The sequence below is a fragment of the Hyaena hyaena genome, unplaced genomic scaffold (assembly GCF_003009895.1).
Source record: "Hyaena hyaena isolate Hyena2069 unplaced genomic scaffold, ASM300989v1 scaffold_6, whole genome shotgun sequence".
NCBI classification, from domain to species: domain Eukaryota; kingdom Metazoa; phylum Chordata; class Mammalia; order Carnivora; family Hyaenidae; genus Hyaena; species Hyaena hyaena.
This window is the reverse complement of record NW_024080638.1, coordinates 8,275,159-8,299,225: the sequence shown is the minus strand read 5'-3', so window position 1 is coordinate 8,299,225 and position 24,067 is coordinate 8,275,159. Positions and strand designations below refer to the sequence as shown.

The window sequence follows — 24,067 nt, the reverse complement described above, 5'->3', positions numbered from 1 at the left end:
AATACCAACCTTAGCATTAGGATATGCTTCATTTTTCTGCCAACCCTGGATATTCTGTTTCTTTTCCATTTTTGCCAATCTGATAGACAAAAAAGTATCCTATTTTAATTTGTATAAGTAGCAAAGTTGGAACTTCCTAGCATGTTTATTATTTGTATAGCTGTGTAGACTCATATGTGATACATTATAAATAGCATATAGCATAATGTTATGTACATATAATGCATAATACATTATATATGTAAGTGACGTATGTACATTTGCTTTTTCAGTGTATACCTTGTTGATTTCCTATGTCCATTTAATCACATTTCTGCATCTTCTGTTCTGTCTTTTTCTTTAAGAGATGGCTGTTAGGAGTAGCTGCTAGGTAGCTGATTGATTCATCCACCTTGAATTCAGAGTTTTCATTCTGAGGCTGAATTAAATTGGAAGCTTGTCCCTTGTTGATGGGATGCACAGAAAGTGATGAGGGATAGGAATGTTAAGTGTCCTCAAGTAGCATACATCCCATCCATGTATCCACTCATGGACCAAGAAAATATGGATACATAATCAGGTTTCTCTGATGGATGGATGTGCCAGACCACAATAACTCCATTGGAAGCCCATCGAGGCTCATCTTGCGCGATTATGTTTATGACTCCTAGAATCTTGTTAGTTCTTCCCAAAAGAAAAAAAAAAGGAAAAGAATTAAGAGACCAAATTTAAAAGAACATTTGTAAAGCAATTTACTTAAATTATAAGAGACTGAAAGCCAGGCTTAGTGGATAATTGAAGAATTGCATTAAAAAGGAATCAATATCTTTCTGGAATCTGCTGTGTCCTTATCTTCCAAGTTGTTTTGCAAGGGGACAGCCACTCTGTCACCGTCTTGCAAATTTCTCATAGCATTACCCCAGAGACAACATTTTCTCTCTTTCTCTTTGATCCTTCACGTTTATTTCTTTTCACACAGCCTTGACTCACGGAGACATTTTGGAGCAAAGATTCTGGAAATCAGGGCCATTAAGACGTCAGGTCCTGTTCCAGCCTCTGCAATCTTGGTGTTCCCAGGTCTGGAGCGAAGGTTTCCTTCCTCATACAGAACCTTCAGAGAAGATCAAATTCATAAAGAAAAGAAAGTGGAGGAAATGAGCAGCTGATTTTTTGAAATCTACTTTGTAAGGCCCCAATTCAAGGCAAATTGAAATGTTAAAAAAAAAAAAAAAAACTGGAAAGGGGAGAAGATGCCGATTACCCCACCCTCCCAACCAGTCATCATTTCTCTGCCCTCTCCCCTCCCTGGCCTTTATTTCTGTACATTCACATGCCTCGATGGTTGGATCACCTGCTTCCGTTTATTCTTGCTTCATGCATATGTTGCTGGGTTGTTTCACGATCCTTATGTTGAGCTCTATCTCAGGGAAGGGGTCTTGGATGGGTTCCCACAGCCGCTCCGCCATCCAGATTGACTTCCCCCAGGATGGACAAAGAGGTGAGGTGGCCACAAAGAGTCAGAGCAGGTGAGCCTCATGGCGGCACGCTTTGCCCCAGATCCTGGCCTCCTGCTGGGTGCGCAGCAGTCAGGGACCCCGAAACAAAGCCCCAGTTCTCTGAGCGATAGTGAGTCCCCAGCATACCACTGCCCGCGCATGTCAACATTCCAGAAGAGCATAAACTACCACTTTTGGGGCTTTTATTTAAGGGAATGTTTTTAAATGACACGATTCGTAGACCAAAGTTAGCAGCAGCAAAGTATTTCTGGGGAATTGAGGGAGAGAATAGAATGAGAAAGCAGAGTTATTGCCTAGGCATCTGTGAAAAGTTTCCCTGCTTCCAACTCTGTGTATAAGGTGTCTCTGATCCTTGAGATGTACTTCAGCATTCATTCGTCTGCTTGGCAGTTGTTTTATTGAGCTCTTCCTGTATTATTGGGGTGGTTTGACATCCTCTTTCAACTCTACATATCCTACTTACTTTCTTGTTAATATATTTGTAATGAATATTTTTTCCTACTTCAGAAATAATCGAGTGACTTAACCTAAAAAGTACATCATGAAAAAGGCAGAGAGATCAGTAACCATATTGGAAAGTGTGTGTGTGTAAGTGTTGCCTTTAATAGGAATAGTATTCATATTTAAATGAACGTGTGAGCTTCCTAGCAACCAAAGCAAAAAGGGAAATCCATGCATTGTTTAGATTCCACTAGAGAACTCATAGTATTTCAAGAGAGGTAAAACTCTTCCTTGACATCAATTTTAAAACAAAGGCAATTAGGGGCTCCTGGGTGGCTCAGCCAGTTGACCATCTGACCTCGGCTCAGGTCATGATCTCACGGTTCGTGGGTTCGAGCCCTGAGTCTGGCTCTGTGCTGACAGCTAGCTCAGAGCTTGGAGCCTGCTTCAGATTTTGTATCTCCCTCCTCTCTGACCCTCCCTGCTCACACTATCTCTCTCTCTCTCTCTCTCTCTCTCTCTCAGAAATAAATAAAAACATTTAAAACATTTTAAAACAAAGGCAATTAAAGGAAAATAAAGGAAGGCAATCCATTTCAGGAGGAGGGCAATTTCAATTATATTTCTTCATTGTCTCTCATTTATTTTTATTTTTAAATTTTTGTTAATCTTTATTTTTAAGAGAGAGAGAGCAGGGGAGGGGCAGAGAGAGAGGGAGACACAGAATCTGAAACAGGCTCCAGGCTCTGAGCTAGCTGTCAGCACAGAGCCCGATACTGGGCTTGAACTCACGAACTGTGAGATCATGACCTGAGCCGAAGTCGGATGCTTAACCGACTGAGCCATCCAGGCGCCCCCCCTTCGTGGTCTCTCGTTTTACGTGGAATCACCCATGAGGTCTTGTCTTTCATTTATCGACACATCTGTGACCCAACAGAAGAATCCCCTGACTCTGTATCTACTGAGAAGGATACAAATAAACTAATCACCGTAAGTGTGTTGAGATCTGCGGTTTGAGGGATGGGGAGCAGCAGTGCGAATAACTTGGAGTCTTTGCCCCCGAAAGCAAGGCGAGTGGCAGGGACGGGAGATGAGGGTGGCCGGGCCTAAGGGCCAGCCGCACCGGCCTGAGACATACGGCGAGGAGTTTGCATTTTACATCAGAGACGGGGCGGCGGGGGGGGGGGGGGAGGAGGGCTTGGGCAGGGAATGGATGGGGTCCACTTGCATATTAACAGGATGTCCTGGTTGTGCAGCAGAGACTGATTTTAGAGGCCGGGAGGCTGTTGCGGTTAGTGAGCCCTGTAAGAGGTCATTACCACAGATACAGATGTGGTGCCAAGGGAAGGAGGGCTGAAGACAGGGCCAGTGAGGGCTTTACTTTCTCACGACCTTAGACCACGCCCCTGGGGCAGAGTCCACACCATCCATCTGTCCTCCCTCAAAGTGGGACTGAAAGGCAGGGTCTTTCTAGCCCCTCTGGCCGCACCCGGCACCAGCTCAGGGTTCAAGAGTCCAGGGGCTCTCACTTGTTCACAGCCTGCAAGTCTCACGTCCCCTCTTCAGACCCTCTCCTCGTCTGTCTGGTGAGGCCAAGGCAGAGGGTCCACCTCACGCCTCTGAACCCCCTCTCACTGCTGGAGAGAGAGCCACGAGTTTGGAGAGTCCAAGATTCAAATCCCAGCCCTGCCTCTTACCTTCTTTGTGATGTTGCATGAGACACGCCCCCACCTAGAGTCTCTTTCCTCATCCGTGCAATGAGAAGAATAAAATGTGTGGCCATCCCCGTGATTTGGCTGTCACCAAGGGTATCAGCCACGTTTGCTGGGCACCTGCTTGCACCACATTGAATGCCACATGCTTTGTGCATGTGGTCTCGTCAGCCCTCATTTTGTCCCCACAGCAACTCCGTAAGGGGAGGCATTAGTAGCCCCGTTCAACAGGTGACAAAGCTGAAGCCCGAGGGCTTAAGTAAACTGTCTAAAGTCTCAGAGCCAGCATGAGATAGAACTTTATTGGGAATGGCTTCCTAGTGAGTTTACCTTTCACTGAAAAAATCTTGGGGGTGGGGGATCCTCACCCTAAGATACCTTTTGATGTCGGTGCCTTACAATTCTCTACTTTCCAGATACAGTTGGAAAATAGAGCCAAGGTTTGCCTGAATTGGGAGATTTCTGGAGCCTGTAGAAGAAAGCATACAGGAGGGTGGATCTCTGCACCAGAGTGAGCTCCGCTGTTGGAAAAGACATTGGAAAGCCCACACATCCAGTCCCATCCACAGCCCCTGTGGGCGAGGGATCTCAGATTCCCATAGGCACCGGTGTCATGGTGCTGCCCCCTGCAGGTGATTGTAGGAACTACAACAGGGAGGGACGCAGTTTCGTATGAAAAACCATGCGCTGCCCGCTGCCTCATGAATTCCACTGGTCTCCCATCTAGAGAATTAGACACATGTGTGCTTCAAGAGGCGTGAAAAAGTATGTTATCGCAGCTTTGTTTGCACTGGCAAAAAATGAGAAACAACCTAACCGTCCAGCAATAGAGGAGGGAGAATTCAGTGGTGGTGTGTCTCTGCCAGGGAATGTGCTGTCGTGCGGAAAGAAATGTGCTTAATGTCATTGAACTGGTGAGGAAAGATCCTCAAAGTATATCTTTTTAGCTGGAAAAAACATGCTGGTGAAAATGTTAAGTATGAGTCAATTTACATAAACATCACTCAGTAGTAGTCTTGTGTGTGTCTGTCTGCATGTTTATGAAATGCACAGAACGTTCAGGAAGAAGACACAGTGGTTATCATGGATGGTGGGGTGAGACTTCCCCCCTAGAATCCCTACAGTAATCCTGCCAAACCCTTCGCAGCTCTTACCTGTGTTTCGGGCTTTCGACACTTCTGGTGTACAAACAAATTTAATCTTCAGAACCACCCTGTGATAGAAAAGCTCTCTTAATGGAAACTGGGGCACAGACTGGTAACCTGCCCGAGGTTGCCAGCGGCAGGTGGCAGAGCCAGGAGGGGAATGTCTGTAGCCCGGCCCCGCAGTGGTGGGTCCTAGCCACCCTTTTGCTGGTCTCGTCAGATTCCACATGTGCCGTGCCTGGGGTGCATGTGCTCCCGTGAGCGTGGAGAAGCGTGGGGTGGTGACCTAAGGCCGCCTGAGCCCTGGTCTAGGACACTGATCTTTCCGCGGCCTCATTTGAATGGTTTCCCTGGGGCTGCCTGGCATTTAGAAAGCTCAATAAATACCTTGTTGGAGGAGGTTATGAAGAAAACAGCGTGTGCAGTGTGCCTCAAGGAATGTACCTTGTAGTCAAAGAGAGAGGTGTATGAAGGTGACACAGCATGTGTAGTATACGTGGCAACGAACACGTAGAAGTGTGCTGAGCGCTCTTCTTGGAGGATGAGAGTCAGTCGCGACCCAGGAAGCTTCCTGGAGGTGTTGGGAAACAGGCTGAGTGTCAAAGGCAGGGCAGATGTGGAGTGTGGATTAGAGGAAAGAAGGATGTTTCTGAAGGTGACGGACGTTGTGAGAGGGTGGCTAGGGCTGCCTGTGTATTTATGTCCGTGTAGATTAGAGCTTCAGAGAATTCTGGGGTTCGTGTTTGGGAGAAGGAGCTTCCTCAGGAAGGAAATTCACATTTAGTACCTACTATGTGCCACACGCTATATACTACGTATGTCTTCATTCTCTTCTTCAAGTTTTGTTTATTTAAATAACCTCTACACTCAACATGGGGCTTGAACTCATGGCCCTGAGAACAAGAGTCACATGCTCCTCTCAATGAGTCAGCCAGGCACCCCTACATTATCTTAATAATGCTTATAGCAGTTGCATTTTAAACGCAGAAACAGACGGCTCAGCCAGTTAAATAGCTTGATTTCACCTCAGGTCGTGATCTTAGGGTTTGTGGCGTCACGCCCCATGCCGGGCTCTGCACTGACAGTGTAACCTGTTTGAGATCCTCTCTCTTTCCCCCTTCTTCTCTGTCCCTCCCCCTCCATCTCAAAATAAATAAATAAACTTAAAAAAAATAAATGCAGAAACAGGCACAGAGAGGTAAGGTAATTTGCTGTGTCACACAGCAGGTCACGAGCAGAGTCTGGATTGGTGCCCACTGAGTCTGAATCTAAAGCCCCAGCTGGACAAGGTGGGGTCAGGAAAAGCAGGCACACATCATCCTTTTCTCTCTTCCCGGTGGTGAACTTGAACCTGGGTCTTAGACCAGCTCCCCCTCCTGGGGTGGGGCATTTCTGATCCTAAGAAGAGGAAACCTTGCCCCTCGACGTCTGTGTCCTGAAATAAACAGGATGACTCACCATGACGTGCCCTTACTTGAGACTGTTCTGGAAGACTCCCTTTGTACATGCCCCTGAGGACAGTAGTCTGAGTGTCCTGTGACCTTGTGGTCCACTTCACACTTGCACCTTAGTGTGTGTTTTTGAACATAGGGTCATCTGCGCATCTGCCACGCCAGCACACAGCCCTTGGTCCCCTTACACTGTGACCATCTCCAGTCTGTTTCTCTGTTCCCTGCTGGGCAGAGAATCACGTCGCTTGGTCTGTGATCTGGGGGCTTGATAGTCAGCTCTGAAGAGCTGAGGGAGGCAAATTTGCCTCCCGAGAGCATTAATCCAAGTAGCAAGTTATTAAGTTTGAAGACATACACGTATAATTTACATTTCCATAATCATAACACGCTGCCTCAACAGTCATCTGGTGATGGATAGTATCTGAGCCATGCCATCTGCTGGGTCAGATCTAGCTTTCGCGACTTTCTGACTTGCAAGCCCTTGGTCAAGTTTGACCAGCAAACTCGTGATAACAAGTATGGGAGCACAGTGGGCCCTGATGATCCTTCCGCTTATCGTGGACGCTCCCTACATCTCACTTTTTTTTCTTTTTAGCCACAGCCCCTTGAATTCTTCAGTGATGGGCGCTATGCTATCGGCCTCCTCTACCTAAAGAGAGGGTGGAATTATGATCTTCATCTGATAGGAGAGAAACAGATGAACAGAGAGGTTCGGTAACTCGTGTGAGGTGGCACAGCTAATAAGCAGTTGGTTCAGGAGTACTGGCTGATTTTGGAGGTTGCCACGCAGGCGAGGGGCTCGGCTGACAGTCCCCAACTTGCACAGGCAGAGCATGTGGGTTGCCCTAACCTAGGTGTTGGATGTGATTTGCCACCCACCACCTGCCAGAGCAGAGGCAGGTGGCCAGAGTCTTGTTGGAGACCGTCTCCCCAGCCCTCAGGTCCCCTGGAAGGTCCCCTTGCTGCCGATGACAATGCTGAGTTGGGGGTGCACCCTGCCATGCCTGATGCCCCATCTGTCCTTCTGGCGTTTTCTTAAACCCTCTCGGTCCCTTCCACTGGCAGGGAGCCTCAGAGCCCCCAGGCTCAAGTTCTGGCTCAAGGACCTGGGAGCAACCTCAGCCAGTGCAGTCTCGAGTACCTGCTCTTAAACGGGCATGCCGAGGACTGGGCTCTGTCCCTGCGTCTCCCAAAGCCCCCGATCTCTTCGTTGCCGCGACTCATGACTATCCTGTGCTTGGATACAACCTTTTCTTCGAGAAGGTAGCCACTACCCAGAAGACCTTAAAGTTTAATATCGGGGCAGGACCTCAGCAATTAGTGAATTCAGCCTGCTCCTTGCCGGTTGGCAAAACCGACCTCTCAGTGAGAGGAGACGGAGCCCTGGACCACACAGGACCAGCCAGCAAGCCAGTGGCGCAGTGGGGACACGTCTGGGCCTGTTTCCCAGCAAGAGCTCTTTCTCATTTCCTCTGCCCCCTAAGCTGCCTGCTACTGAGGCTCACTCTGGCCAGAGAAGCTGCTAGTTCTGCGAAACGAAGGGCCTGGCGCACCCGAGGTGGTGGGGGCCGTGCATGCGAGGATCGGGTGCACGGCTTAGCTGGGGAGCACTCAGCAGCCGGCTTTCTTTCAGAATTCACTTCTTGGTTCAAAGCCACTCTTTATTTAAAAAAAAAACTTTTTTTTTTTAACATTTATTTATTTATTGAGAGACAGAGCGCAAATAGAGGAGGGGCAGAGAGAGGGAGACACAGAATCCGAAGGGCTGTCAGCACAGAACCTGACGGGGGGCTCGAACCCACGGACTGTGAGATCATGACCTGAGCCTAAGCTGGATGCCCAGCCGACTGAGCTACCCAGGCGCCCTGCCAAAGCCAGTCTGCAAAACAAGGAGGTGGTTGGTTGTAAACATGGAGACCAAGCGGCCTTAAGAAGACAGAAGCCAGCTTCTCAGACCACCCTCCGCCCCCTTGCCTTCCCGGCACGACACGTACAGGTTTTAACTAAAACGGGCAGTGGGTGGAGGCGTCCGTGCAGCTGCTAATGGCCACTGCTCCCCGCCCGTGTTCTGAGAGCCTGCTCCAGGCCCAGATGTCACGAGTGCTGTTTCAGGAATCCTATTTTTGTTCAGTTTTACGAGAAAACATAAAGAAGGCAGCCGCGGAGGATGATACTCTTGCTCTCCGGGACCCAGTGGGAGTCCACGTTTTCCAAACATGCCCACATCACAGGTCCTGGCCCCATCGAAGCTTGAGTGGCCATCAGACTTTCTGGTCCCCCAGTGTTGTGATGGGGAAACTGAGGTGCACAGGGGAGGCGGCTTGCCCAGGGCTGGCCTCCTGGGTTTTGGCGGTGCTTTGTGTATTTGTGCCCTCTCTGTCCCTTCCCATGTCGGGATCCCAGGGTCCCCTTCTGTAAACCGCTGGAGGTGGGCAGCGCGTGGGAGACTCGGTGACCCTCTCGCCCCGGGCCCTCCCCGGCACCAGGTCTCTATGGTGTTCTCATCAAAGGCATTAACCTCCTCTCCGCTCTCAAGGTTGCTGCTTGCCTATTTATAGAACTGACCAGAACTCCACTCTTGCCAGCGCTTACAGAACACATACCATGCTCCACGCCTCCCCCCTTCTTTTGTGACTCCCTGGACAAAGCTTTTCTGTACCTGGTCTCCCTTCTCAATGCAGATGCTCCGGGAAGGGAGGCGAGGGGGCCCTGCCACTTGCAGAGCTCCTACTGTGTGCAGGGGCTCGGGCCCTCACGCATGTGGGCTCACTGATCCACACGGCCCCCCAGACGTGGGTATCGTTCCTGCACGGTGCTTTGCCTGGCCGAGGACTCATGACTGACAAGTGACAGACGGGTGACTCTGACATAGGTCTGCGTCAGTCCACAGTTTCTGTTCCATCCCGGCCCAGCCGTCTGTCCGCCTCAGATGAGTAAGGCGGCCGCAGGACGGTGCCTGCGCATTAACGTTACGGTTTCTTCTGGGCCCACGTGTGCCTTTCCTCACCCGGTCAGGCCAGCCAGGCTTCTCTGAGGGCCTGCGGGGCGAGGCGGGGTCTCACCAGGCTGCAGGAGCCAGGACGGTGTGGGCACACAGTAGGCCCTCAGTCAGGGCTCATGGATGGAATGGCAGGGGCTTGGGTTCACAGCCTCACAGTCTGTCAGGGGAGGGAGCAGGGAGGAGACAGGTCACTTGGCACTGGCCCCCAGCCAGCAGCGCCCTCGGGTGGGGGGGAGCCCTGGGCAGGGGAGAGGGGTCAGGAAGGCCTCGGAGGCTCCTGCCCTGTGACCCGCTCCCCCGTTGCCTCCAGAGGCCTGCTTGCCCCCTGACCTCTCCATCCTGCCCCTCACACTTAACCCGGCTTCTATCTCCCCGGCTGTTCTGCCTGGGGAGTCCCAGGGAATGTTAACGGACCACGAAATCTCTCCCTGTTCATCTTCTCGGAAATCTTTTTTAAAAGCAGCCTTTTGGAGAGTTGCCACCCTCTCATTAGGCCTCCACGGGGGTGGGGGACCGGCATTGAGCTGTGGATTGAGGGACCCGGCATCACCCGGCCTGCCCGTCTTCCAGCACAGGCTCAGAAGTCCCGTCAGGGCCCCCCACTGTGGTGGAAAGCTCTCTCCTTGGCCCCTTTTGTCTGTACAGGGTATGGGAATGAGTTGCGGGCCCAGGGGCGCAAGCTTGGGGGAGTCAGAGAGCTAGGTACTCCCTTCCCCGCTTTTTGGGCTTTTTTTTTTTTTTATCAAAGGCAGAGCATCCTCATTCTGGAACTTTCAGAAAATATTGAGAACCAGGGAGGACAGAATGACAAGAGAGACACCCTATTGGCATCTTGGCATCAGGACTCCTCAGTTTTGTTATGTTTTTCCTGTGCGATTTTTCTCTTAACGTGACTGAGGCCATACCGGAAGGTACAATTTATATCCTTTTGACCTCACCTCAGGACAACAGCTCACATACGCACGGCATTACAAACTCTCTGGAACAGTTTTGAAACGTGATCACAGCGCCAGCATGGGCTCCGTGTGTGCAGGTGACTATCAGTTTGCTCACACAGCCGCCAGTTGCTGGGCTTGCTGTTAGTCCTGGTGCTGAGCGACTGTCCCTGCAGAAAGGGCTTCATCTCAGCTCCAGGTGCCCCGAGGGACAGGAGGGTGGCCAACCTCAGCGTCACCCTGGGCACAGAGTCCGGGCTCCCCTCTCCTGTGGCCGTTCCCTCCCCGCATTGGAAAATGTGGAATAAGGGTGGTGTCCACACTCAAAGTTAGTTGCTGGGGAAAAGGAGCCCCTCGTGAGCTGTGTGGGCTGGTGGTTTCCTTCTGTTCCTTCCTCTAACGGGCCTCTCTCCTGAGAGGATTGGGTTCCATGAGGATTTCAGGAGATAAAAAAGCATGCCAGGCACAGAGCAGGGTGTTTGCATGCACAGGCTCTTTATAAATGTTCAGCCGTCTCATGATCCCTAATTTTATCTCTTGACTGTCTGGTCGGGGTCGTTAAGACCATCCCCAGGCTTCCGTGAGGGCTCCCAGGCTCAGCGTATGGTTGTACTTGTGGCTAAGATTTATTACCGCCAAAGGAAGCGCGGCAGGAGGAGCACAGGGAGCCGCCTGCAGGAAACTGGGCACATGCGCCTCAGTCTCCTGTCACTGAAGGATGGATGAGCACAGAATGAGCTGTGAAGCGTTGTCTCCCAGGATGCTTGGTAGAGACTCCGTGCTGGGGTTTTTATCAGGGTCTGGTCGCAGAGGCCCCCTCTCCCTGGACCACATTCCAGAACTCCCCCTCCCCCCCGTAGCTTGCAAGTAGCCTAGACATGGTGAGCCACCCTTCTCCATGAGGGAATAGGAGGAAGCACTCAGGATCCAGGGCCCCGGATGCCGGCCAAGCAGGGCGCCCTAGGGATGCAGCCCTCAGCCTGCCGCGGCCACTCTTTTCTGCACAGCTGCGCAGAGATCGTATGTCTTACGTTTGGACCACTTCAAGGCAGGGGCGGAACCGATATCTCCATAGGACAAAAACTGAGGGCTGGAGGAGAGAAAGGGACTCGGGGGGCTGGCCCGGGAGAAGTAAGTTCTGGGTGTGGGAGGGCTGTCCCTCCCTGCCCCCCTTCCTGCTAACCTGCATTCCCTCTTTCTCTCTAGGCTCTGAAGGGCTCCAAGAAGCTGGTGCTGTCTGTGTACTCAGCCGGGCGCATCCCCGGGGGCTGCGTCACCAACCACATCTACACCTGGGTGGACCCCCAGGGCCTCAGCGCCTCCCCGCCCTCAGGCCTGCCCCAGGCCCCTGGCAGCGCCCTGAGGCCGCGCGAGGGTGACTCGAGGAGCACCCTGAGCCTCCTGCAAGGCGGCGAAGAGAAAAAGGTGAGCTGCCCGGTGTCAGCCCCGGCAGGCGGCCCCCTCGAGACCCCATTCTCCCGACCAAACCCAGACCAGGGAAGCTCCCAGAGGCTGGACACAGGAGCTTGGCTGTCTCGAGTCTCTGTCCTCTCTCAAGCCCCCGCCGAAGGGTGTCATCTTGTTCTCTTCTCTTTTGGACCTGTGCAGTGTATATTCTGATGCAGGCTATGCTCCTGCCACCAAGGAGCCTGAGACTGTGACTTAAATGGGATCCCTTATTTCTCCCTGACACACAGCGGAGGGGACCGTCTGGCCTGGTGCCGCAGCTCTGCCCCTCGTCTGATTCCGGGACCCAGATTCCCTCTATCGTCACCCTCTGGGCACTTGGCCCTCCTGAAGGTTGAAGCTGCACCGCTCTAGCCCCCCCTCCCCCAACGGGAACGGGAGGAGAGACAGCTCGGAACCCGGCTCTTTCCATTAGACAGGGTTTGACTTCTCAGTGGTCCAGACCCAGGCGTGTGAGCACAGGCAGCTGCTGGGACTCCAGGCTCCTCAGGGAACCTTGTGCACTCGTGGGTCTTGGGCTGTAAAAGCAGAAGCAGGTGCTGGCCACCTTGTACGGAGCGAGAATTTACTGGAAGGATGTGGGGTGCGGCCTCCTCCCAGAGGGAAGGGATTCCCACTGTCTTCCCTGTCTCCTCCCCCTGCAGATGCTAGTCCAGGGAGGGAGCGCCTGATTGGCTGGTGGGGAGGGTGGGGCACTGTGATGGACAGGACCTCCCACAGTGTGGCTGGTGGTGGCAGGGTGGTTGCCCAGAGAAGGGGAGCAGAGGCATCAATAGATGCCCCCTTCCAAAGCCATCCTTCTCTCACATCTTGACTGTTTAAAAAAAAAAACAAAGCCCGAGAGAGGATTCCCCTGAGTTTTTGAACTTAGCTCTGGGTGCTGTTTGCACTGCACCCCGTGGTTGGTCCTGAGACCAAGAACGTAACTCTTGCAGGCAGCTCGCCAGGTATGTTAGGACCTTGACCCTGACAGCCCTGAGGCCACGAGCCTCCAGGCCACGCAAGCAAGGTCTTCCATCTGGAGACTCCTTCTCAGCTCTGCTTTCCTGACCGTAAGAGCACAGTGTTCACATAGCAGGTTTTGTGTTTTGTGCAAACATCAGAATGCTGGCTGCGGCAGAGGGGGCCGCGGCCTCGGTGCTGGGCCACGAGGGGCAGGGTGGCCAGACAGTGGGCACCTCCTGCAGAGCCGCCTGGCCTTCTGCGTGGTGGCCAGTGTCAGGGGGGAGGCACAGGTGGGCTCGGACCCCCTCCCTACCAGGGGATCCGTGTTGCTCAGCGGCAGTCGTGAGAAAGCAAGGCTGCCTGCGCGGCCTTGTGTCATTGTCACGGCCGCCTTTCCAGGGTTGGGCAGAGGACTTGCTTTATCTTCTCCTTGAGCTCTTTCCCTGCATCAGGGCCAGTGACGATGGGTGCCGGGCCCTGTGCTTACAGCATTACAGCATCCTAGCGAGTCCTCACGGCCGCCCTGCCTGTGGGATTGCTGTCCTTTAACCACATTTCAAAGCTCAGGAACCCAAGAGAGACCCGGAGGGCACTGTGGCCATCAGGACCCATTCCACGGGTCACCCCATACTTAGTGAGCACCTGTGGTGTGCTCGATGCTGTAATGGGAGGGAGGAATAGAGAGAGGGACAAGAGAGGTGAGGCCCTGCTCTGGGGAAGCGTCTGGTGAGCTGGAGGCCATTGGAGGAGTGAGACAGCGATCCAGAAAGGAGCATAAGTAAGATCGTTTAGATGGTGAAGAATGACGGAAGAGAGTAAACGCAGGAGAGAGGAGTAGAGCGTGAAGGAGAAGGGGGCACTGCTTCGGATGAGGTGGTCAGGGAGTGCCTCTCTGAGGAGGTGATTCCTGAGCTGAGACCTGGGGGGGAAGTAGGAGCTGCCATGTACTCTGGCGGCTGAAAATTGCAGGTAGCAGGGGCAGCATGTGCAAAGGCCCTGAGGTGGAAACCAGCCCACTTCCTCAAGGCTTAGTGAGAAGGATGCTTAGCAAGAAGGGCCCTGTCACTGGAATTGAGCAGGTGGGAGGGCTGGGAGGAGATGAGGTACCCTCTAGGAGTCTTAGAATAACTTACTTAGGAATGTGGAAGGCAGAGACTCAGGGAATTCTGCTCCAGGGAGGATCTGGGGTCCTCAGGAGGCCGGAAATACCCTGGACCACACCAGAGTGGCCTTCACAGACCCCACAACTCCAGACAAGCTTCTGCCCTCCCTTCTGTTCCTGTTCTTGCTGATATAGCATGGAAAGCCCCATTTCCTGTGGCGAGCAGTGTGGGGAAATCTCTCTGGGGCCCGTACTTGTGTTCCCCAGGCCTCGAGCGCACGGGCTCTGCGTCTCTTCTCTCCGCTGTCCTGGTCTCGTCTAATACTCCAAATCACCGTGACTTCCCATGCCAAACTTCAAGACTCCTCGCCCCCCAGCCCCAGGGGACACACACCTTCCAGGGAAACGAGCTCCCAGGGCAGTAGGGACGTGAAAATCCCACGTGTCACAAAATTACTTGTGAAAGCCACCTAAGTGGGCACCAAAGCGGGCTCCCAGGTCGTAGCCTTTCGAGTAACGCTGTGCTCCACACTGAAGTGCGAGAGCCGTCGGAGAGGCTAAGGGAAAGAACAGAAGGGAAGAACATATGTAACTCTCAGGGAATCAGACCCATCTGCTCTCAAGTTACTGTCATGTCCTCAGAGGCAAATGGGGGCAGGGTATTCTTCCAGGCTCCCGTTCTGGGATACCCTTCAGCGTCTATAGCTCTAATAAACCGGAACACATTTGTTGTGGGGGGTTAAGCGGGTTAGTGTGAGGTTGGCAGGGAGGGTGAGACACTGGAGCCGGGCTGCCTGGATTCAAATCCCTGCTTCCCCGCTTGCCAGCTGTGTGACCTCAGACAAGTTACCTAAGTGCTCTGAGCCATTGTTTCCACTGGAAACAATGGCAGGGGCTTCTCTGGCCACCACTGTGTAAACTCCGTGGCAGTAAGTAAGGATCTTGGTTCTCCACCCTGGTACACTCACGGCCTGGATCAGTGCCTGGCACCGTGCAGGTTCTCGGTGTTTATTCCGTGAATGAGTCAATTAAAACGAAAACACTGTGCCAGCTGCCTGGTGCAGTGTAGACGGAAGTCCCTAATGTTTGCTGGGCTTGAATCTAAGTCCTGTGGGATCGGACCCTTGCACACTTTTCTCTGCAAAGTTACAAAGGGAGTACAGCCATCTGTTTCTCAAGGTGGTATTTTTGTTGCCATCTGAAAAGCCGCCTCTGGTGTGTGTCCTTGGGGGCTGGTGCCCAACCCATCAGTCTCCAGGGAGGAAAGGCACGTTCTTCATCTCTGTGACCTCTCCTTCACCCACGGGGGAGGTGATGCTCATCCGAGCTCAGCGGGTCTCCAGGCCTTACACTTTGGGGCTCTTTCCTGGTTAGCTGGGGCTGATGGAGTGGAGCCCACCCTGTGTCTTCTTGCTTGGAAACATTGAAAAATGGTTTAGGGGCAAATGGGTAAAGCCACAGTTCTCTGAAGTGTTGTTGTTGTTGATGTTTATTTATTTCTGAGAGAGAGAGAGAGACAGAGGGTGAGCAGGGGAGGGGCAGAGAGAGAGGGAGACACAGAATCCGAAGCAGACTCTAGGCTCTGAGCTGTCAGCACAGAGCCCAGTGCGGAGCTCGAACCCACAGAGTGTGAGATCATGACCGGAGCTGAAGTCAGACATTCAACAGACTGAGCCACCACCCAACGGCCCTTGAAGTGTTTTTTAAACTGTGCCAAAGTACAGATAACATAAAAAGTATCTTTCTCAACTATTTTAAGTGGCACTAAGTTCCAGATGTATTGAGCACATGCACCCTGCTGGCTGGAATCTCCATGACTCTTTTAACTCTTAACAAAACTAAAACCCATTAAATGACAGTTGCCCGGTACCTTTCTCTCTTCAGCCCCTGCTAACTACCAGTCTACTGTCTGTCTCTGAATTTGACTGCTCCGAGCACCTCACATAAGTGGAAAGATGGTATTTATCTTCTTCTGACTAGTTTATGTCACTTTGACTTAATGTTCCCAAGGTTCATCCAGGTTGTAGCACATGACAGGATTTCTTTCCTTTTTAAGGCTGATGACATTCTGTTGTGTGGATGGACCACATTTTGTTCGCCCGGGTTGTTACCACCCTTTTGGCTATTGTGGATGGTGCCACTGTTTGTTGGTGTACAGATATTTCTTGGAGACCCTTCTTTCAGTCCTTTTAGATAAAATACCCAGAAATGACGTTGCTGGAGCACATGGTAATTGTATTTTTAATATTTTGCGGAGCCACCATACCGTTGTCCACAGTGGCTGTACCAGTTTACATTCCCAGCAACAGTGCATGAGGATTCCAGTTTCTCCACATCCTTGCCAACACTTGTTATTTTCTGTTTCATTTTGTTTTCTGTTGTTTCTGATAGTAGCCATCCTCATGGGTGAGGTGGTATGAGTTTTTCCCCAGCAGCTTTCACATGGGGCCTTTGTACTGCAGCAGAGCAATGAGTGCCCGGCCTCACACAGCTGGGGGTGGTTGGTGTCCGGGGGCAAGGCCAGGCCTGTCTCTTTCCAAGCCCTGTGTCCTGACGTTGCCCTGTGCCTCCCCAGTGTGAGGAGCCCCGAGGAGGCAAGCTGAGGGCCCCCCGTGGCACATTCCCCGCGGTCCCAGGTGATAGGCTCAGTGACAGGGACAGGGAGAGTGCTGTGGCTGCAGACAAGGGAGATGCTGCCAGCCAGAGATTTGGGAAGGCTTCCTGGATGAGGTAACATTTGGAGTTTGGCAGTGGAAGAACGGTGGTCCAGGCAGAGGGTGTGATGGTGGGAGGAAGGGTGGAGAGAGCAAGATGGGCCTTGGGAGCCCTTCTCCCCCACCGGTGTCGTGTGTGAGTTACGCTTGGGGAACAGCAGGGCTGGGTAGACCCGCTGGGAGTGTGGGCACCAGTGGGGACATTTTCCTGCAGGCAGCAGGGAGGGGGATGGTGACATCGGTCCCATGCATGCTAAGACCTGTATGAGATCACGAAGAAAAGGGGGTGCTAGGCTCGTCCTCAAAGGAGGGGGTGTGGGCCTGGCGGGAGTAGACACAAAGCATAAAGAGCCCCTGGAGCCAGTAATGATGCTCCTGGTTCCAGTCCAGATGAACTTCCAAGGTGGAAAACAGACCTTGGGGGAAGGTTCCGGGGCCCCGATGGCCTCCTGTGTGTGCGGATGTTCACGGTGGGGTCGTTCAGGAGCCGGAGGCAGGGGCGAGCTCACACTTCCAAACGGCTTGACGTGGAGGATGTTTGAATGTGCTCCCCGGGCTGGGATGTGGCAGGAAGGGGGGGGGGGGGCTGGGGATGAGCAAGGTGTTCCAGGGTCCTGCTCTGAATCAGGCGCCCGCCCCGACCTGCCCTTGAGTCTGAGCTTCAGGACACAGCGGACCTCTCCTGGGTCCTTGTTGTGAAGGAGCCACAGGCGGAGCAGCCCGCGGAACAGAGCCGGGCTTTCAGAAGCCCCTCTCTCCTGCGTCTGTTGTTCCCGCAGGCCGCACGAACGGTCTGTCACCCCCGTTTTTCGGAGAAGGGCCATCAGTTGGGTTATGGACACCAGCAGCCGGTGCGAGGGGACCCAGTGCTCCGGTGGTTTTCCTCCACACTGGCATTTTCAGATTTTGACGCAGTTTCATAGAATCGTTTGACTTTTTAAAAAAGTTTATTTATTTTGAGACGAAGAGAGAGACAGAGAGAGAGAGAGCGAGAGAGAGAGAGAACACAAGCAGGTGAAGGGCAGAGAGAAGGAGAGAGAATCCCAAGCAGGCTCCGTGCCATCCTCGCAGAGCCCGATGTGGGGCTCTAACTCACAAACTGCCAGATCATGACACGAGCCAAGATCAAGAGTCAGACACTTGGGGGCGCCTGGGTGGCTCAGTCAGTGTCCGACTCCTGCTCAGGTCATGATCTCCTGGCTTGTGAGTTTAAGCCCCACGTCATGCTTTGTGCTGACAGCACAGAGCATGGAGCCTCCTTCAGACTCTGTGTGTGTCTCTCTCTCTGCCCCTCCTCAGCGTGTATTCTCCCTCCCTCTCTCTCTCTGTCTCTCTCAAAAATAAATAAATAAACTTAAGAGAGTTAGACACTTAACTAGCTGGGCCACCCAGAGCCCCAAATTATTTGACTTTTAAGCCAAATCTGTATTTGCAGGTGGCACCAATATTCCCATTTTGCAGATGAAAGAGCGGAAGTGCAGAAAGGCTGAAGGCATTGCTCCAGGCCACACAGCCTGCGCGTGGTGGGGCCAAATTGTCCTCAGATCTAAGTCCTGTCTAGGAGGCACCTCCTGGTGCCCGAGGAGGAAGAGATCCCCATCCCCTCCCGTGTGCCCTGGCTCTAGCCCTTCAGGGCTGGGCAGCACATGGCCTCAGTAGAGGCCTCCAAGCTCATGGCTCCAGTCTTGGTCGGCACCTGGGATTGGGTGGATGAACGGCAGAAGCAGCCAATGGTAAGGCTCAGGTGTCACCCAGCTGGGCCCTTTGTCCCTGAGCAAAAGGGCAAGTCCCGTTCGATGCTTGGTTCCCTCGGCTGCCACGCCATGCCAAGCCATCAGCCCAAGAGGCAGCTCCCCAAACTCCCCTCAATCAGCCACAGAGACAGGACGCAATCTGCCCTTGACTCAGGCCGGGACCTAACCTGGTGCAGAGCGAGCGGCGGCTTTGGCCCTGGGTTTGAAGCCTGGTGTCTGAACTTCCTCATCGTGTGACCTGAGACAAGTCCCTTAACCGTGGCTTGGTCACTGAAGCTTCCCTGTCCCTGCGACGGGGACAGTCCCAGCAGGCACGAGGGATTGTTCAGGGGTTAATAATCATGTGTTTAAGTGAAGGGCACAGCAGTGCCTTCAGTGTAGCCATTCATTCCAGTAACCGCCATCGCTTATCAAACTCCAGCTAGATGCTGCCTACTCTCCTGCCTTTTCACCCTGAAATGTTTATTGAATGCCTACAATGGGCCAAAAACTGATTTGAGTTTTGGAAATACAGCAGTCAACAGCCAAGGACGGGGCACCTGGGTGGCTCAGTTGGTTAAGCGTCCGACTTCAGCTCAGGTCACCATCTCATGGTTCATGAGTTCGAGCCCCACGTCGGACTCTGTGCTGACAGCTCGGAGCCTGGAGCCTGCCTCTGATTCTGTGTCTCCCTCTCTCTCTGCCCCTCCCCTGCTCATACTCTGGCTCTCTCTCTCTCAAAAATAAGCATTAAAAAATATTTTTTAAAAAACAGCCAATGACTACCACCTTCAAAGGTTTATTATTATGTTCATGTGTGTGTACACATGTGTGTGTTAAAATAAGTGATATACGGTGTGTAGTAAATGGAAGAAGCAAGAAAAAAGCGTGGGGGACACTGTGAGTGAAAGAATTCTAGAGTGGGTCACGGAGGGCCTCACTGAGGAGGCGATGTAAGATTTGAAGTCCATGAAGGAGTGGTTGTGCATATATCCATCCTGTCCGGGCCTAATGTCCAGACAATGGGATGCCTCAGGGGCAGGGTTTGGGGGCCCCAGGTGTGGTTTGCTGGTGAGTCTGTCCTTCTGGCTGATTTTTGTCTCAGGCTTGTTGCTTCACAGCTACAGAATGGCAGCGGCTGCACCTGCCATCACATCCTCTCACGGCTGTGTCCAAAGCAGAGTGGAAGCGAGGCAGGCAGGCAGAAGGCCCTTCTCTTCCTGTGCCTATGCCTTTCCTTTCTCTGGGAGGGGAGGGGGAAGAATTGCTCCCAGCATCCACCAGCAGACGTACTTCATGTCCATTGGCCAGAAGTGGCTTGGACTACCCATATCCCTGAAAGAGAGTGACAAGGTGGGCCTGGACTGACTTCATCTCTGGGCGCTTCTCTGTTGCTTTCTGGGTAGGGTTGGGGTTCAAGGGCAAGGCAGAGAGGAGGGAATGGCCATGCCTGCTTCTGGTAGGTTGTACAAGTCTCAGTTTACTGATGGGGAAACTGAAAAACACAGAAGCATTGGGCCTCACCCCACGGTTTCCCAGGGTAAAGGGCAGGATCAGGATTTGAATTCAGGCCCCTGGAAGGCAGCGCTGCCTACTGGTTAAATGCTTGGACTGGCCAGCCGCCGACTGTGTGGCCTTGGCCACATCATTTTACGTCTCTGGCCTCAGTTTCCTCATCGGGAAAATGGGGATGATAATAATGGAAACCACAGAGGAAGAGAGAGGATTAAGTGGGATCATGCAGCCGGTGCCTGGGATTTAGGAAATACTCCGTGCACGTAGTGACTAGTTAATTTAATGAGTTATTCTTCATAATGTCCGTGGGAATGAATGGCTTACTTTTCACTGTGCCGGGCTGCCTCTCACAGCTCAGGCTCCTCTCACACAGGTGATGGGTTTTTCCCTCCCAAACCTGGTTGAATTCCAGCAAAGTGATTGAGGCAGATTACCCTGTTAGTACAGTTCTGTGATGAAGGCTCTGTTTCATTCTCACGTAAAGGATTTATGGGGAGGCGGCGGAGACGCGAGGAGCTCTGTTTTCATCCTCAGCGTTCAGCGGGGGCTGCCGCAGACGGCGTCACGGGGCTTGTCTCCACTCTCTCCTCCCAGAATCTTTGGGTCTCGGGGCTGGAGAGCCCAGGTGGGGGAGGGGAGCAACGGACTCCAGGCCACCCCGTGAGCTGGGCTGCAGCCTTGATGTGGGGACCCCAGAGCATAGAGGAAGGGGTCCTCTCTGTGGGTGGGGTAGGGAGTCCGGATGAGAGCTCCTGGCTCTGTCCCCAGCCCGTGTCACTGGCCTCCCCCAGGCCTGAGCCCCCTGCCTCCCCCTCTCCACCACTGTCTCAAGGTGCACACCCTCTCCAGAAAAGTAGCCCCTCTGGGGGCCAGTAGTCTCCTGGCCTAAAGCCCACGCTTTGCGGCCTGGCTCACGGCCCCCACTGGCTACCCCTGTCCCTTTCCGTCTCCCCATCTCCTTGCCCCCCATACTTCAGCTAGACAGAACCGTATGGGACTCCGGGGGGCCCAGCTCTATCCAGGTTCTGAGTTCTGGACACATTGCTTTTCCCAGAATATGTGTCTTCCCTTCCCCTTCCCCAGAATGACCCTCTAGGCCTTCAGGGCTCCAACATCTTATTTCTGAGACACTCTGGCTGAGGTCAGGCTTCCTAGAACAGACCCTGAGACCGAGATTTCCCTGAGGAGGTTTCTAGACGGGTGCCTTTGGTGGCCCCTTCCCTAGAGCCTAGGAAGACATCACCTTCCATGTCCAAAGAGACTTTGCAGACGTGAGGGAGTGACGGCTCCTGTGTTCTGTGGGTGGGCACGGTGCAGCCTCAAGGATCCTGAGAACAAGGCAGTGAGGTCGGAGTCTGAGAAAAGGTGACGGACCGCCAGGAGCAGAGAGCAGTGGGAAAGTTCTACCCCGCTGGCTTTGAAGATGGAGGAGGGGCCGTGAGCCCGAGAAGGCAGGCGGCTCTGGAGGCTGGAGAGGGCCCGGAAACGGGTTCTTCCCTCTGGAAGGAGCGCAGTCCTGTCCACTCACTTTAGACTCCTGGCCTCCAGAGTACCTAGGATAATGAATCTGTGCTGTTTGAAGCCGCTACGTGTGTGGCCATTTATCACAGCAGCAGTCCCGTGCCCCGGGCTCGACGCTGGTGACGGCACCAGGGATGCGGGACTGGTCTGTGACGCCGCGGCCGGTCCCGCGGGAGCACTGGGGTTGCTCTGGCCCCACAGCGTTGTCCTGCATGGAGGCCGGACTCTGGCTCTTTCTTCGCCTGCCCCCTTCTCCCAGTCCCTGCATGGACACCACTGGGGAGGGGGCAGTTCCTGGCAGGGACCCCCCCTGCTGCGAGCCACCAGCAGCCAACACTCCGCAGACAGGGACCCTGTCACCTGGCCCCGTGCTCGAGGCCTGGCGCAGACTTGGGGCTGGGGGAGCGAGCACCCAGAGAGCCCGGCCCGGCCCCCGGAGCAGCGCACCTGTTGGCTCTGGGAGGACAGCTGTGCAAGCGAGCCGCAGGCTGGCCGGAGAGGGCCACTCCGGAGATTCGAGCAACAGCCGGTGTTTTCTGAGCGCCTGGCTCGAGTCTAAGTGTTCCCGCCCGGACCCATTCATCTCCAACAACACTCCAACGAAACCGTGCTTTCCGCAGTTTGGCAGATGAGGGAGCTGGGGCGCAGAGAGCTGGGGTCACTGGTGCAGAGCGACACACCCAGCAAGAGTTATGGCAGGATTAGGCCTGAGCGGTCTGGCCACGGGGCCTGCACAGGTGACCAGCACGCTGTCCCCTCCCAGACACACAGATCTTTGTGTGAGGGCAGACCGTGGGGGGCGTGCACCCATGTCACCGAGAGCTCTCCCGGCTGCAGAGCCGTGCTGGGCCAGCCTGGCGCAGGTCCCGAGCCCGTGCTCAGAGCCTCCTGCTTCTGGAACATCCATCTCTCCGATGTTTCTGGGTCACCGTTCCCAGGTGCCTCCCGAGAGCTACGAGGGCCTCACGGATGATGTCCTTTCTAATGTGGTCTTCTGTTTCCGGAGGAAACCGGGAACCACTGTGGCCCAAAGGGGGCTGGGGCCACCCCCAGAGTTTGCAGTTCCGGAGCCAAACGCCGTGAAGGCGCTCCATCTGGGGCTTTCTCGGGACGACCGCCCGCCAGCCTGCAGCAGTCCACTGTGGCCCTGTCTGGTTTGGTCATGTGCAAAATGGAACCAGCCACGGCTGCCGCTTACCAGGCATTCACCCTGGGCCAGAAACTAGCCTACCTGTGTCTCTTAATTTGATCCTTTCCGTAGTAACTTCATAAGGCTATTTTCACCCTCCTTTCATAGGTGGGGAGGCCAAGGCACAGAGAGATTAAGTAACTTGCCCAGGGTCACGTAGCAGCCCCCGTCTCATCGGGCATTTTGGACTTGAGTCTGTCCCCTTCACCACCTCCACCCAGGGTGGTTGAAGAATTACGTGAGATAATATACGTAAAAGACTTCGGATGACTGGGCAAAGCGCTTGGTGATTCTTGGGTGAATAACTTTTCGGAAACAGAAAGCTTCCCTAACTCCGTGACATTTGCCCTCCCCTGAAGCCGACAGGTGCCCGCGCTGTCCTGTGGGGCAGTCACCCTGTGTTCTTCTCGGGTCCCTTCCTTGTGCCTGGGTATTAACTTTTTGAGGGGTATTTTCTATCCTTTTGGGGTGAGTTCCAGCTGTTCTAGGGCCGCTTCCTTTCCATAAATTACTCTCTCATCCTCAGGGTACACTGAACCTGCGCGCTCCTGCATGTTCCTTCACGAATCATGAGGCCTTCCCGAACCCGCCCCCAGACTCCCCTGCCCGTCCGCCTAGCCCCCCAGCTAGCCCTCTGTGCGCCCTGCCTTGGCGACACTGACTTAGGTCCACCGGCCTATCTAGGCAAGGCGTGCTCCCCTACTTCTGACCTGTAGCCCTGGGAAGCCCCTCTTGCCCCTGCCCTGCCCCTGCCTGGTTGAAGATGTCACCTCCAGGAAGCCCCCTGTCCACCACCCTCCCCCAGTCAGGGCCTTGCACCCTCTGTGCATTCTCATGGCCCCGTGGGCCGCCCCATCTCGCCCTGATCACACTGTCCTGTGAAGGTCTATTCACCGGTCCGTGTGTCCCTCTGGTGAGCCCCTCGGGAGTGGGACTGTGCCTGGGTGGCCTCTCGGTCCCTGGCCCAGCACCGGCTCTGCGCTCAGCCGCTGCTCCCAGTGTTTGTAGAATGGGGGGCAGCTGTGACCCGCTGGGGTGGGTGGCAGGGCAGGGGACCCCTGGGGAGGCCGGAGACCTTGGCTTGGTGGGAGGCCTCCGGGGAGGAGGCAGGGGATCCTTAGTGGCAGAGTGCACTTAGCCTTGAACCCAAGGAAGATGGGAGCTGAGGGAGCCTGGGGCCAGAGCAGCCTCTCCCTGGCTGAAGGGTGTGCTGAAGGGCAGCGAGGGTGTACGTGGCTCCCGCAGTATGAAGCGCACATGAAAACCCGGAACGTCGAGGCTCCGGGATGTTAACGTCAGGGGTCCCCTCCTGCCTCGCCTTCCTCTTACCGCACTTACAGCTGTGGCCCTGGGAGGGAGAGGGACTTCCCCAAGGTCACTCAGCAAGTGGAGGCAGAACTGGGGCAGGGGATCTGGAATGTTCCAGGCCTGAATCCGTGTGCCCTTCAAGGTAAGTCAGGGGCTTACCATAGCCTGCGAAGCCCCCTCCCCAAGGAAGTTCCTGTCACCCTGATGACCCTCCAGTGCTATCTTCTGTCCCTCCCGCAGGTGAACCTGGTGCTGGGGGACGGCCGGTCTCTGGGCCTTACGATCCGAGGGGGAGCCGAGTATGGCCTGGGCATTTATGTCACCGGCGTGGACCCAGGCTCCGAAGCGGAAGGCAGCGGACTCAAGGTGAGCGGCTGACTCCCATGGGAGGG

The 24,067-nt window shown here is 54.1% G+C and overlaps 1 protein-coding gene across 4 annotated transcripts in view; it reads left to right on the top strand.

Annotated features, from left to right (window-relative positions):
* Window positions 1-24,067, top strand: part of WHRN (whirlin) — a 92,767-nt gene that overhangs the window by 14,046 nt on the left and 54,654 nt on the right. For all 4 annotated transcript variants that reach the window (XM_039240241.1, XM_039240264.1, XM_039240257.1 and 1 more), the window contains exons 2-3: window positions 11,388-11,606; window positions 23,916-24,041. In XM_039240241.1, coding sequence (XP_039096172.1) covers window positions 11,388-11,606; window positions 23,916-24,041 — 345 coding nt within the window. The remainder of the gene's footprint in view (window positions 1-11,387; window positions 11,607-23,915; window positions 24,042-24,067) is intronic.